This window comes from Glycine max, chromosome 6 (assembly GCF_000004515.6).
Source record: "Glycine max cultivar Williams 82 chromosome 6, Glycine_max_v4.0, whole genome shotgun sequence".
In the NCBI taxonomy this organism is placed as follows: Eukaryota; Viridiplantae; Streptophyta; class Magnoliopsida; order Fabales; family Fabaceae; genus Glycine; species Glycine max.
The window spans coordinates 48853164-48867230 of NC_038242.2; the positions used below are offsets into that span (position 1 = coordinate 48853164).

Consider the following 14067-nt stretch of genomic DNA (forward strand, 5'->3'; position numbering starts at 1 on the left):
TAAGATATTTCAATTAGTTATTATTTTTTTACTAACTAAAATATTTGTTTAATTTTCTATAAATAAGTTTTTTAGTAGTATTTTAACGTTTTTTGAAACACCTAACATTCTTTTAAGATATTACCTTCTGAATTCTAATTTTTTATATTTTCTTTCAATTTTATTATTAATATATTTATTTATTTTCTTTGTTATCTTTTCTTAAAATAAATTATGATTTTATTATTTTTTTTATCATTTTATATTTTTCACCTACTTCAACAAACTAATTTTTTAGTTTCCGGTTTACCAACTAGCTTGCCTACTTCTAGCTAGTTTTTTTACTAGTTTTGACAAAACTAACTAAAGTCAAAAAGTTAATTAGTAGTTGAATGTTGAAAATATATCTTATTAAATCATAAAATGGTTGATAAAATTATTTATTAAAGTAACTGAACAATATAAAATTACATGGACATATTTTTATACAACTTTTAATTTGACTTTTTTCTATAAAAAGAACTATAATATTTATAATGTTAGTATTAAATTAATTTTAAACATTTGTAGCTTTTTATTTATGAAATATAAAAAAATCTACATAAACTTATTATATATCACCATCAATATCATATATAATAAAATGGTAAAAATGAGAAAATTCTATCATATGTAAAAAAGTTAATTTTTTTTTCTTAAATAAAAAAGATTAAAAAGGAAAACTTATAAATGTTAAAGAACAAAAAAGAATAAATACAAAAAGTTATAAAAACTAGTGTTTTAAAAAATATAACTTAAAATTTTTAATAACTTCTAACATTTTTTAAAACGTTACTTAAGGTAACACTTTTTAATATATCAACTTCTATTTTATTATATATCACTATCAATATCATATATAATAAAATGGTAAAAATGAGAAAACTCTATTATATATAAAAAGTTAAAAATAATGAATTTTTTCCTTATATAAAATAGATTAAAAAAAATTCTAATAAATATTCAACAACAATAACATAATAAATATAAAAAGTTACAAAAAAAAACTAACATTTTTAAAAATATAACTTTAGTGTTTCAAAAATCCTTAGAGTTGTTAAATAAAAACTTATTTACCAAATTTTTAAACTAGTAAAAAAATTAAAAACTAATTAAAATATCTTGTTAAATATATTTTAAATAGTGTATAATTTATCATGTAAGATAATATTCTTATTTTTATAATAATTACTTTAAAAATCATATCTAAAAGATTTTTAATATGTAATATTATATATATATATATATATATATATATATATATATATATATTCATAAAACATCATTAAAAGTGACATTAAAAACATATTAAAAATCACATTAAAGCACATTAATAACATTTAATTTCAATACTAAGAACTCTTTCAATTCTTGAACCAATTACACTTGTCTTAATGGGGGAAAAAAAAACAAACTCTATACTTATCCGATCGGAAAAACTGCAAAAGAGAAGAAGAAATGAATGGGAGTGACACGCACAAATTAATTTCAAGATACCAGCACTTAGTAGCAATTTAGTAGCATTTGTTTGGTAGCCGTCATTCGTTGCATTGCACCGTCAACTCGCAAAAAATTTATTAGTAGTTTTATACACCAAAAATATGCTGCGTCTCTTTCTCTCTCCCCTCTCTATCAATTACACCTCTTTTGCCCTCCATTAAATGCAATTGCACCCTCTCAATACGCTCTGCAATTACTCTTCGCTGCCACATTTTCCTCCATTTGTTCCCCACTTCCCTCTCCTCCTTCAATGCCCTTGTCCCTATCTCTTCTTCTTCTCCTCACTTTCTCTCTGTAACACCTCTTCATGCCATAGCTTCTTTTTCTTTTCTTTTTTACCATATAAGTAAACATTTTTTTTTTCAAAACTGTCCCAAACCCTTCCTTCAAAACGGTCATCTCTTTTCAACCCAAAACAGATCTACACCTTCATCTTCTACTCCCACTCTCACTGGTAAGTTAAAAAAAATCTTGTTTGTAAAACTTCTGTCGCAACCAGGGTCACTGCGTGAATCTCTGTAACATTCATGTTTTTTTTGTTAAGGTTGTCTAAGGTCATTGTTTTTTTTTAAAGAAAAAAAAAAGAAACTAACTAATGAAACTGTTTGGTACAATTTTTTTTTTTTTTTTTGTGAGTTCTAACATTTTTCAGGTGAGTCACTTGTAGCTAGGGCTGTGAGAAAAGGAACGTTATTAGGTCTGCAAGAAAAAAAAAGAAAAATATCCTGATATATAGGATATGCGTTGTAGGATTTTCTCCGAGATCTTCGTGGGTGTTATATTTTCTTTAAAAAAGTTTTGATTTTGTTTTGCGAAAAGACAAGATCAGATAAGGGTTACAATATTTCTTTGCTTTTTAATTCATATATTTTGATATGATATATGCATAGCGTATATTTGTTTCGAAATTTTGATTAAGTTTTTTTCTCTTTAATCTTTTTTTTCTCTTGGAGGTCACGTTTGTATCACTGAGTTTTTTTGTAGTAACACACACACTTACTCGCTTTGACATTGCTATCTGACAGAAAATCCAAGGGCTCAACTTCTTAAGCTTTTTCTCTATCCAAGAACCTCTTAGGAGAGAGAAAGTGATATATATAGAGAGAGAAAGAGTCAATTCTACATATACTTGTTGGTGGTGGTTTTTGAGGCATGTGAAGTATGCAAGCCGTTATTATGATGATTCCGGCGAGAAACATGCCTTCGATGATAGCAAGGAACAACAACAACGTTGGAGGGTTTTTTGGATCATCTTCATCACCTTTCACTCTTGCCCAGGTCGGTGCTTTTAACTTTTCACCTTCTCTTTCAACTCTTTTGACTCTCTTACCTTCTCTTTTTTTTTTTTTTCACAATTGTCCACCTCTTTAATTTTTCACCCTTTTTTCATTAAAATTTTTGAAACAAAATTGACCCATCTCAAAATTTTCACTTTTTTAACGATCAGTCGATCACATTTGCATCACAAATTAAACCAACCAGACCAAATATCCTTCTCGATATTACAAATCCGCGTTTCCCCAAAACTGCGTTATTTTTCTCCATAAAAAAGTCAAAAGAAAAAAAAAATTAAACTTTCTTTAAAAAAAACAAGAAAGAAAGAAAAGAAAATGTTGATATGTTTGTTGTGTCTTTTTCTCTGAGAGAGAACCGTACTATACTACATGTGTTTGAATTGTGTTTTTGTTAGATTGAGAAACTATAATCCTCTCTCCGGAACCTTAAAAGATCCGTAGCAATAATCATAATGTTCCAGCCGAACCTGATGGACGCGTTGGAGATGGGTCAGAACACTCCCGAGAGTGAGATTCCTCGAATCCGTGAGGATGAGTTCGACAGTGCCACCAAGTCCGGTAGTGAAAACCATGAAGGTGCCTCCGGTGAAGACCAAGACCCTCGTCCCAACAAAAAGAAACGTTACCACCGCCACACCCAACACCAGATCCAAGAAATGGAAGCGTAAGTTTTTCCAAACAAATCCCAACTCCATGTTTTTTTTCAGTACTAGAAACAATTTTGTTTGAGGCAGATAAAGATAATGTAGATGACAAAGTGCTTCTTTGAGTACTTAACACAACAACAATTTTGTTCTGAGTTTACATAGAAATTATATAGATAACAATGTGTTTCTTTGAGTATTTAAATTTGAGGCATCTGATTAAACTGAAACAGTCTCTTGTATTTCTTTTTCTTCTTTTGTAATTCTTTAATATAAAATTGGATGGATTTTGTTTTTGCAGTTTTTTCAAGGAGTGTCCGCACCCAGATGATAAGCAAAGGAAGGAACTGAGCAGGGAATTAGGGTTAGAGCCATTGCAGGTTAAGTTTTGGTTTCAGAACAAGCGTACTCAGATGAAGGTGTGTGTATACCTTTGGTGCATATGTATATATTAAGTTTTGCTTTTCTTTTTTTGAGTTGTTCTTAAAAGGGGGTGGTGTTTTGTTGTTGCAGACACAACACGAGCGGCACGAGAATACAAATCTTAGAACCGAAAACGAGAAGCTTCGAGCAGATAACATGAGGTATAGGGAGGCACTTAGCAATGCTTCGTGTCCCAATTGTGGTGGACCAACTGCTATAGGAGAAATGTCATTCGATGAACATCACTTGAGACTTGAAAACGCAAGGCTAAGAGAAGAGGTATACATCAATTAATTAAGTAGCAACATTTTATGTGTATGACACTCTGTGTGTTTTAATTGTTCTATAGCTACTACTCGTTGGTCCAAAGTAAGGACCTTAATTAAAATAAATATTAAAAGAGCATGCATTGTCCTTTTTTATTGAGTACACACATTTCGACTCATTATATTATATTAGCAATGACCTAACAGTAGCAAACCCCAAACACTAGGATATTTTTTTATTTGTATGAATCAATATTAGTGTAATTTTTTTTATAATAATTATGTATTCTATTTAACTATATGAGTTAAATTTTCTTGATATTGGGTAGGAAATTTGATTATCTCTGACATTTTTTGACTTTATTTTTAATATTTCTTTCCAGATTGATCGGATTTCAGCAATTGCTGCAAAGTATGTAGGGAAGCCTGTGGTGAATTATTCAAATATTTCTCCTTCTCTCCCTCCTCGTCCATTAGAAATTGGTGTTGGTGGTGCTGGTTTTGGAGGCCAACCAGGGATTGGTGTGGACATGTATGGAGCTGGGGATCTTCTTAGGTCAATCAGTGGACCCACTGAAGCTGATAAGCCAATAATCATAGAGCTAGCTGTTGCAGCTATGGAGGAGCTTATTGGAATGGCACAAATGGGTGAGCCTCTTTGGTTAACTACACTTGATGGCACATCCACTATGCTCAATGAGGATGAGTACATTAGGTCTTTTCCTCGAGGTATTGGTCCAAAACCTAGTGGCTTCAAATGTGAAGCTTCAAGAGAAACTGCTGTTGTTATCATGAACCATGTCAACCTCGTTGAGATTCTCATGGATGTGGTATGTTTCTATTCTCTTACTCTAGTTTCAAAAAGGTTTTGTGGACACCATTTAGGTGTCTACCCTGGAGAGAGAAAAGAAGGAAAATGTTCCAAGGTACACGTATGGGTGGAAAGAAGAGATTCAAAGAAAAAAGTTAACGGAAGAGACTACAACTGATAAATATAATAAATGATGTGGACCGTAGAAAATGAAGAGATATAACAATAATGATAAATGTGACTAATATGATGTTGCAAGAAAAGGATAGAAAGAAACTGAGAGTTAAATGCATGTTTACACTCTTAGGGTGTTAAATAATTGCAGTTGTTCTATGCTATCTATCTATGTTGTGGATCTAAAATAGGTTATTTCTGTGGACTTTGACATTTGATTTCTTTGTTCTTTTCAGAACCAATGGTCCACAGTGTTCTCTGGTATAGTCTCAAGAGCCATGACTCTAGAAGTGTTATCAACAGGGGTTGCCGGGAACTACAATGGTGCCTTACAAGTGGTACATATATTTATAAGCACATATTTTATTTGTTAAAGTAGTTTAACATACTATGGAGTTATGCTAAAGAAGCAAATGAACCATTTTTTTTTTCTGCGCATATAGATGACAGCAGAACTACAACTACCTACACCACTTGTGCCAACTCGTGAGAGTTATTTTGTAAGGTATTGTAAGCAACATGGAGATGGGACTTGGGCTGTTGTGGATGTTTCTTTGGATAATTTGCGCCCAAGTCCTTCAGCCAGATGTAGAAGAAGGCCTTCTGGCTGCCTAATTCAAGAAATGCCAAATGGCTATTCAAAGGTACGAGACACTAGTATAATAAGAATGTAATACTTGTATACTGCCAAGAGTAAGATTATCATCTAATTATAAATTATCTAATATGATAAATTGTAATTAGATAACATTTTCAATACTTGTATACTTGTAATTACTGATTTTATACATGTTTGGTTTTTATCTGTACTTTGTAATCAATGTTAATTAAGGTTGTTGAACTAGTGAGACCGGCCGGTTACATTGACCTTTCCTATAACCTTGTGCACTAGGCCGTACCTTTTTGTTTTATTTTTCCTGTTAATTAATGTGGCTTAATTATTCTAGAATCTCTATGTATTATTAGGTCACATGGGTTGAGCATGTGGAAGTGGATGATAGAGGTGTTCACAATCTTTACAAGCAGCTTGTTAGCTCCGGACATGCATTTGGTGCAAAACGTTTGGTAGCAACCTTAGATCGACAATGTGAAAGACTCGCTAGTGCCATGGCAACAAACATTCCCACTGTAGATGTTGGTGGTATTTACAAATGCTCATTTCTTGTTCTACACATTCTTTAGTCTCGAAAAATAAAAATAAATAAATAAAAAACTTTCTTTTTTTACCACGCTGTTTATAATTAGTTATATTAAAGGGTAATGGTGTCACAAACATTCTTTTGATCTTTCTTAATTTTTTTTTATCTCTCTCTTTATCATACATTTTATATCACATGGCAATGGCATAATTCAATCTCTCTCTCAATCTCTCTTTAAGTGGCACATAAGGTGTCCATACATGGTGCACATCTTTATTCTTAATTAAAATTAATTGAAACTCTTAAAATCAAATTACAAAGTAGGATTCAAATAAAATGATATAATTAATTTTTTTAGGAAAACTCTTTACTATTTAGTAATTTAAAATGTTTATATTATTATCCTGTACTTTTTTTTATAAATTTTAACTTATGATAACAAGTGAGTTTGTTTAAACTTAAAAAAATAATTTTAAATAAACACATTTTTTTTAATAAACAAATAAAATTTCCTTATTATAAGGAAAAAACTGTAGCCTTCCTTAAAGTCTTTGAATTTTGTATCTTAAAATTAACTTTTTTATTCTTCTTACTATGCTATAAATAGTGATAACAAACCAAGAAGGGAGAAAAAGCATGATGAAGCTGGCTGAAAGAATGGTGATAAGCTTTTGTGCTGGAGTGAGTGCTTCCACTGCTCACACATGGACAACACTCTCAGGGACAGGTGCTGATGATGTAAGGGTTATGACTCGAAAGAGTGTGGATGACCCTGGAAGACCCCCTGGCATTGTTCTCAGTGCTGCCACTTCTTTTTGGCTTCCTGTTCCTCCTAAACGAGTCTTTGACTTCCTCCGTGACGAAAACTCTAGGAATGAGGTATGTGCAAAAATTCCAAAAAGCTAAGTTTTAATAACGTTTTAGTGTGAATTATTGTGTGTTCATAGACCCATTATTAATTAATAGACAACCTCATTTGGTAATCTTGCTTACTTGGTGGATTTATTATTATGATTTGACTTGCCTATAGTTTTTACACCAATTGTCATCAAATGCTTTGGATTGCATGCATATCTTTTTCAAATTGCCTAAGACCGCATGATAGATACCCCTCCTTTTCAATAAAGGCCCGGGATATGTTAGATGAAAAAGTGTTAGGTAGAATAACGATAGATATCTACTTTTACACAAACAAAGCAATTTACATTTAGCTGGTGTTTATTATCTAATTGGTCCCATTTCATTTTCTGCACACCTATATGTTCTGATTCTATTGATGTAACGTGATTAACATATGTCAACAAAATGTGTACCATGCATATTTGTGTTTGATAAGAAATTATTCATTTCTTTTTCTTACGCACGTCTTTTCACAAATCATCAACTTCTATTGATAAAAAATTAATCAAGTTCAACGGCGATATTAAGTCAATGCGATCTTAACAAAACTTTTTTATTAAAAAATAGAATTATGTTAATAAATTAAGAGTTGCTCTTTGACTGCAAGCAAGTGTTGTTACAAAATGAATGGATGTTTTATTAATTTTTTAAAGAATTTAAACAGAAATTACTGGTAGTGTAAAAGTATTTTATTATTTAAAATTCTTGATTTTTTAATGATTATTTTAAAAATTTAATCAATAAATTAAATTCATTCTCAAGTGATAAAGCGCAGGCATGCGTTTGTGGGTTATATCTATTAGAATATTTGTATATTGTATGTTTGTCATTTTAACATTTTCAACCTCTTAAATAACAGTGGGATATTCTTTCCAATGGTGGAGTTGTCCAAGAAATGGCACACATTGCAAACGGAAGAGACACTGGAAACTGTGTATCTCTACTACGAGTAAATGTATGTTTCAATTTTTTTTTAAATTTATTTTCACTATTTGTCAATTTGAAACATTCCCATTAAATTAAATTTAGTGAGATGTGCATGACTAATCAAGCAAGTCATAATTAACCATGTAGAGTGCAAATTCAAGCCAGAGCAACATGTTGATATTACAAGAGAGTTGCACCGATTCAACAGGCTCTTTTGTAATTTATGCTCCAGTGGACATTGTTGCGATGAATGTGGTTCTAAACGGTGGAGACCCAGATTATGTTGCACTTCTTCCTTCAGGGTTTGCTATTCTCCCAGATGGAACCACATCGCATGGAAGTGGTGGTGGCGTCATTGGCGAAACTAGCCCTAGTAGTGGATCTCTCTTAACTGTTGCCTTTCAAATATTGGTCGATTCTGTTCCAACCGCTAAGCTTTCTCTTGGATCTGTGGCCACTGTCAACAATCTCATTGCATGCACTGTTGAGAGAATCAAGGCTTCTTTGTCTGGTGAACCTGCTTGAGCTTCAAGGCTTTTGGATTCTGCGGTACGTTCATGATGGCCCTGTGCATGCATACCTTTTTCCTTGATTTTTGGTGGTTCTGGTGTCATGTTTATGCCTCCTAATGCATGTTGGGTTTTAAGAATTTGTGTCAAATCATGCATGGAATACCTTGAAATCTTTAACATTATGGTGAGCAATTGCGGTCAGGATACGCAAGAAAACCTTTGTATTGAGGTCTTGATGCGATTGTGAAGTGTTAAAATATCTTGATGTTACGATTGTAATTACAATTATGGATCGCTATTTAAAACTATAAAATCATGCTTGCTTGCTTATAGGAGGTTTATCTAAAGTAAATAATAATAATTATTACTTTTTTTAGTTAATTCAGAAAACTATAAAATATGTATTGTTTGTGAAAGAAATAAAGATCAGTGCATCAACTCTAGATGACACTCAGTAAGAGAAAGAGAGAATTAAGAAAGAAAAGTGTAAATGTCATAGATGATAAGATATGTAAGAAAAAGAAAAGAAAAAGTGTTAACAGATATTTAGAGTGAAGAAGTGTTGACTACTCATGCATTAATACTCTTGTGTAATGGATACAATTTTTTAACATTCTATTTTTTTTTTCAAACACCTAATTAATAGCCTTCATAATTTTTCTTTCTTCCTCCCTCCTCTATATTGCTTTGCATCACTTTTTTATAACATTAAGTGTCAACTAATATTTTGGATATCCAAATATTATTATTGTAAGCAAAGTAAACTGAATTAGACTCACCCTTGCATAATCTAATGTCGGTTTTCCCTTGTATATGAAACTCTTCAACCTATACTTGTTTCTACTAATCTAATGGTTTGTTTTACGTGACAACTCTGTTGCAGTTTACAAGAAGGATCAAAGGGACACATTGTATGGTGGAAAATCAAAAGGTGGCGAGGAACCTCGGCTTATATTACAAAGACGGGGAGAAGTCAAGAGCGCACCTTGCATGATTCCTTCTCAGTACTCCAAAAGAGTTATGAGAGGATTAAGGTTCGGGAATTGACTTCCCTAGATATAGTAAACGTTAAGAGCACATTTTAAGATCTTGCTACCCTTTACCATTTCCAAGACTACATATATAGCCAGCTAGGATTAACCTTTTGAGTAACTAGGGTTTAACATTAATGTAAAACTCTTGTCTTTTTCAATTTCTGATTTTGTGTGATTTAGAAGTAGTAGCACTGGCACTAGTTGGTGGGAAGTTTGCATTTAGTACCCAGACTAATTTCTCACCAAACCTCCTTTTTTAAAAGGTTTTGCAATGGATTTTTCCTTTCCGCGAGTAAGATGACACCCATTAATTAACATAATTAACTACTAACTTGTTATTTTTTACTCGCTACCTAAATATTTGATGATGAAGGTGGCAGTGATGGGTTATGTGCGGAATGATTTATTGTATTAATTAACAAAGGTAGAAGGTAAATTAAGTCTCTTAAATTAGTACTACCTCCTCCACTCCTATCCTATATAAAAAAAATAGTTAAATTAGCCACTTTTAATTAATGACAAAATTTAAATTATTTCAAGAATATCTATATAATTAATGGTTTAAGTAGTTATATGTTAATACAATAATAGAAGAGATAATTTTTTTCAACTAATGAGATAATTCACTTGAGAAATGAATAGATTTTTCATTAATACATAAAATTTACAATAAATATTAAATTCAAATTAACAATCATTTTCTTTATGATCAAAACTATTGATGTGTTAGTGAAAATTAACAATTATATTCCTCATCAACAATTGCTTGAACTATTTTTTTATAGGAGCAATTGCTTGAACTTGGGATGGGTAATACTCAGCCTAATACATGTCCATGACAAGAAAAGCTAAACGAGAGACAATAAGCTGCTCCCATTTACCCCTTTTTGGAAATTAAGACTATGTAAATTACATAACCTGGCCTTTAAGAACACCTGCAAAATAAACCTAAACATATTCAAGCACATGGTCGCGTGCTCGCCTGGCATGAGAATTTGTCAACTTTGATTTTCGGTCTAAATTTTTAATACTTTATTGGACCCGGGATGGTGGCATGATGGTTTAGGAGCCGAACTCACTCTTTAAATGACAACACAGCTAGGTTTTAGAGTGATCATTTGCTTTGTTTTAGAACTACATTCTCTCAGTGACTAGTGACTTAATGCGAGTGAAAGGTCTACAAACTGGGAAGAGCGTGAGGAATATGGAGGGAGTTAATATTTGTAAAGAATTTTCCTCTTTTTTTTTTTTTCGTCTTTATGCTTTCATTTAATGTTTTATACTTCTACATGTCTATCACTAGTTAAATTCCAAAGCTAAGTTGTGATATGTTGTTGGGTAAAATATTTGTTAGTTTTTAGTTTTTTTATTACCTTAAAAATTTATTTAATTGTTTGATAAATAATTTTTTTTAATAGTTTCTAGTATTTTTTTAAAATAATATTTAAAGGTTACGTTTGACAGTACATTTCAATTAATTTTTAACCTTTTTTATTAGTCAAAAAATTCATTTATCTATTTAATAAACAAGTTTTTTTATGAGCTTCTTAGTACCATCTAGCATTTCTTATAAGGTTATTTCAAGTAATGTTTTTCAAAAGGTTAAGGTCTAGGTTTTAACTTTTTATAGTTTCTTATCTTTTATCTTTAATATATTTATCAAATTTTTTATTTATCTTTTTTAAATAAATCATAATTTTATTGTTTTAATCTGTTTTATACTTTTAACTACTTCAATCAGTTTTATCAAATATTTATAATTTAATAAGCTAGTTTTTCAATTAATTTGACCAAACATAACCAAAGTAGTTTGACCAAACAACTCATATTTTCTTCTATTTTTATTCTTATATATTTATCAAATTTCCTACATATCATTTTTTAAATAAATTTTAATTTTTCAAAAAAAATCATGATTTTATTATATTTAAGTCATTTTATATTTTTTAACTAGTTCAATAATTAGTTTTATTGAGTACTTATAATATAATAAATTAGTTTTCAACTACCCACTTTTAGTTAGTTTTTTAGCTAGTTTTGCCGCAAATAATCATAATCTATGCTTTGAACCCCAATTTCTTATTTTAATTGAAATCAATTGTTATTCAGTGAATTGAATTATTCCATTATTATTATTTCATGTTTAGAATTGATCAATTTGAACTTGTTTTGAATCAATTAACGATCAGCCACCAGCTTCATGATTAATCGGTGGATCTATCAAATAAATGGGTTTAAAATAACATCACATGAACAACCGTGTTTACTGAACCTCTAATAGATTAATTATTTATTAGTCTTAATTACATTTTTATCTCAATTTTTTAATTTTTAGAAAATTTATTCCCAATAAATTAATTTTTTGTATTTTATCCTTAATTTTTGAAATTTTTTTAATTTTATCCTTTTTCATTTTACTCTTAGCATAATTACAATTTATATCCTCAATTTTTTTTGGCAAATTTTACGTTCAACCTTTAATTTTTAGCAAATTTTATCCCAATTATTTTTTATTAATGAAAAAATGACTAGGGTAAAATTCTCAAATTTCTTAAAAGTTGAGAGTAAAATGTCTCAAATTAAAAATTGAAGGTAAAATCACCAAAAAAATTAAAAAGTTGAGAATAAAAAATATAATTAAGCCTAATTATTAATCATCCTCGGTTAATTAAGGGAAAATGATTAATAGTTCATCACCATTGACCAACATCTATTAATTAAACTAAGAGGAATGATTAACAATTAAAGTTTAATTTAGGATTCTTGGTCTGGATGGTAAATTGTCATAAGACAACTTCATAAGAGATTGGATTCGAATTCGTTATTACATCCAAAATTACGAAGTGTGATTCAGGGTTCAATTCGAATTAAAGTTGCATTTGTAATCACAATCCTAGACATTCCAATATGTGAAAACTTTCAATCAAACTGTTTGTTGATATTGCTTTCTTTTATTTTTCTCGGCCAAACCGTTAGCATCATAACGTTGGCTATAACTACTTCCTCCGGTAATATTCAAAATCCAGGTCCACTGGGGACCTCAAAGGCAACAATGACGTGAAGCCAACCAACTGGGTTGATTGATTAAGAGAGAAGGAAAGAAAAAAAAAAGATTACAGATTTGATCTCCTTTCATAGCAAAAATTAATATTTATCGGAAAAAAATTAAGCATATAATTAACATTAAAGAACCATTTTGGGTTGGGAAGATTCTTCAGTAATTTCATGGTACTCTCTTTTATGTTGTACTCTTTACTGAAGTCCAAAGACCATCAAGATTAATTTGAAACCTTTCAAACATTTCATCTATGGTCTTATCATCTTCCATCTTGAAAAGCTCATATTGTATGATTAACATATTAATCTTAGTACAAGCAGTTAACATACTGATATCAGTACATGCATTTCCTGGCTACTATTATTTTATTTAAATTTTGCGTTGTTGCTTTTTTTTATTATTATACTCTGTAGAGATGGGAAATGTTAAATAAAAAGTATGGATTTTGTTTTGAAAAATTAAGAAAAAAGAGAAAAGTTTATCATTTATATTATATTAAGTTTGTGTAAAAGTTTCCCCTTGTGCCTCAAAACTTCTAAACACGACCCTAACACTCATGCGTTTAAGTCAAGATGTCTTACATTTCTTTGGCTGATTGGTAACCAAATACCTTCTTATATCATGATCTTATTGAAGAGAGTAAGTGATAAGATATCTATCTATCTAGCGTTCAACATGCATTCTATTGACTTCTTCTGGAGACCATTTTATCTTTCTAATGATGAAAATTGTTAAATGCAGATAACAATAAACATAAAAACCATAAAACATAAAGAGTAGAGAAGAAGATGAGAGAGCACAACAATTTTCGTATTTGTTGCATAATGTTGTTTTGCATGCTTCCATTCATATTTAAGTGCAAATACATTAGAAATGATAACACATCATGACACTCATACATGCTGTCATCAAAAGATATGCAATCACTAACTTAAAGAATACAGTTTTGCCCAAAATAAAAGTAAATATAAACTCACCAATAAGAACATTACTTTCTGACGCAAATAAGCTAGTTGAACAATTAAACATCATTGTAACAGTAATAGTAAATAAGAAAAGTATTACAACCATAAATTTAACAAAAATCATCATCACCAAAGAAGCAGTGAAGATGTTAATAAGGAATTTTATTATGGATATAAAACCTAAGTGCTCTTATAGTTGTATAAAATTTTGATCCTTTCATGTGCCAGTTATTAGAACTTTACATCTTAGCGACAACTGGATCATCCAGGTAAATTATTACATGCATACGCTGAACATACCTAATTAATTGATGTTTTGCTAAGAGACAAAGCAAAACTAACCAAAGATTATTCAATTTTGCAGATTTTTCTACGAACAATCTTTAGTTAGTTATGCCCTG

The 14067-nt window shown here is 30.4% G+C and overlaps 1 protein-coding gene across 2 annotated transcripts; it reads left to right on the forward strand.

The window, feature by feature from the left end:
- The first annotated feature begins 1639 nt into the window (after positions 1-1639).
- LOC100790101 (homeobox-leucine zipper protein HDG2) lies at positions 1640-9854 on the forward strand. Of its 2 annotated transcripts, XM_014776825.3 has the most exons (13): positions 1640-1972; positions 2544-2796; positions 3275-3477; positions 3759-3876; positions 3971-4159; positions 4530-4976; positions 5368-5469; positions 5575-5775; positions 6098-6272; positions 6878-7149; positions 8030-8125; positions 8245-8646; positions 9493-9854. In XM_014776825.3, the coding sequence occupies exons 2-12, from the start codon at positions 2680-2682 to the stop codon at positions 8620-8622; spliced, it is 2298 nt and encodes a 765-aa protein (XP_014632311.1). In that variant the 5' UTR covers positions 1640-1972; positions 2544-2679; the 3' UTR covers positions 8623-8646; positions 9493-9854. The 2 variants fall into 2 exon arrangements, with proteins under 2 accessions (XP_014632311.1, XP_025984806.1); XM_026129021.2 differs by lacking the exon at positions 1640-1972 and having other exon boundaries at positions 2656-2796; positions 3209-3477.
- Positions 9855-14067: the final 4213 nt, after the last annotated feature.

Excerpts from the sequence above, each read along its gene's own strand:
- LOC100790101 (XM_014776825.3), top strand. The coding sequence starts at position 2,680 with ATGCAAGCCGTTATTATGATGATTCCGGCGAGAAACATGCCTTCGATG. Across the intron at positions 5,776-6,097 it reads TGCCAAATGGCTATTCAAAG|GTCACATGGGTTGAGCATGT; the intron begins GTACGAGACACT and ends ATGTATTATTAG. Across the intron at positions 7,150-8,029 it reads ACGAAAACTCTAGGAATGAG|TGGGATATTCTTTCCAATGG; the intron begins GTATGTGCAAAA and ends CTTAAATAACAG.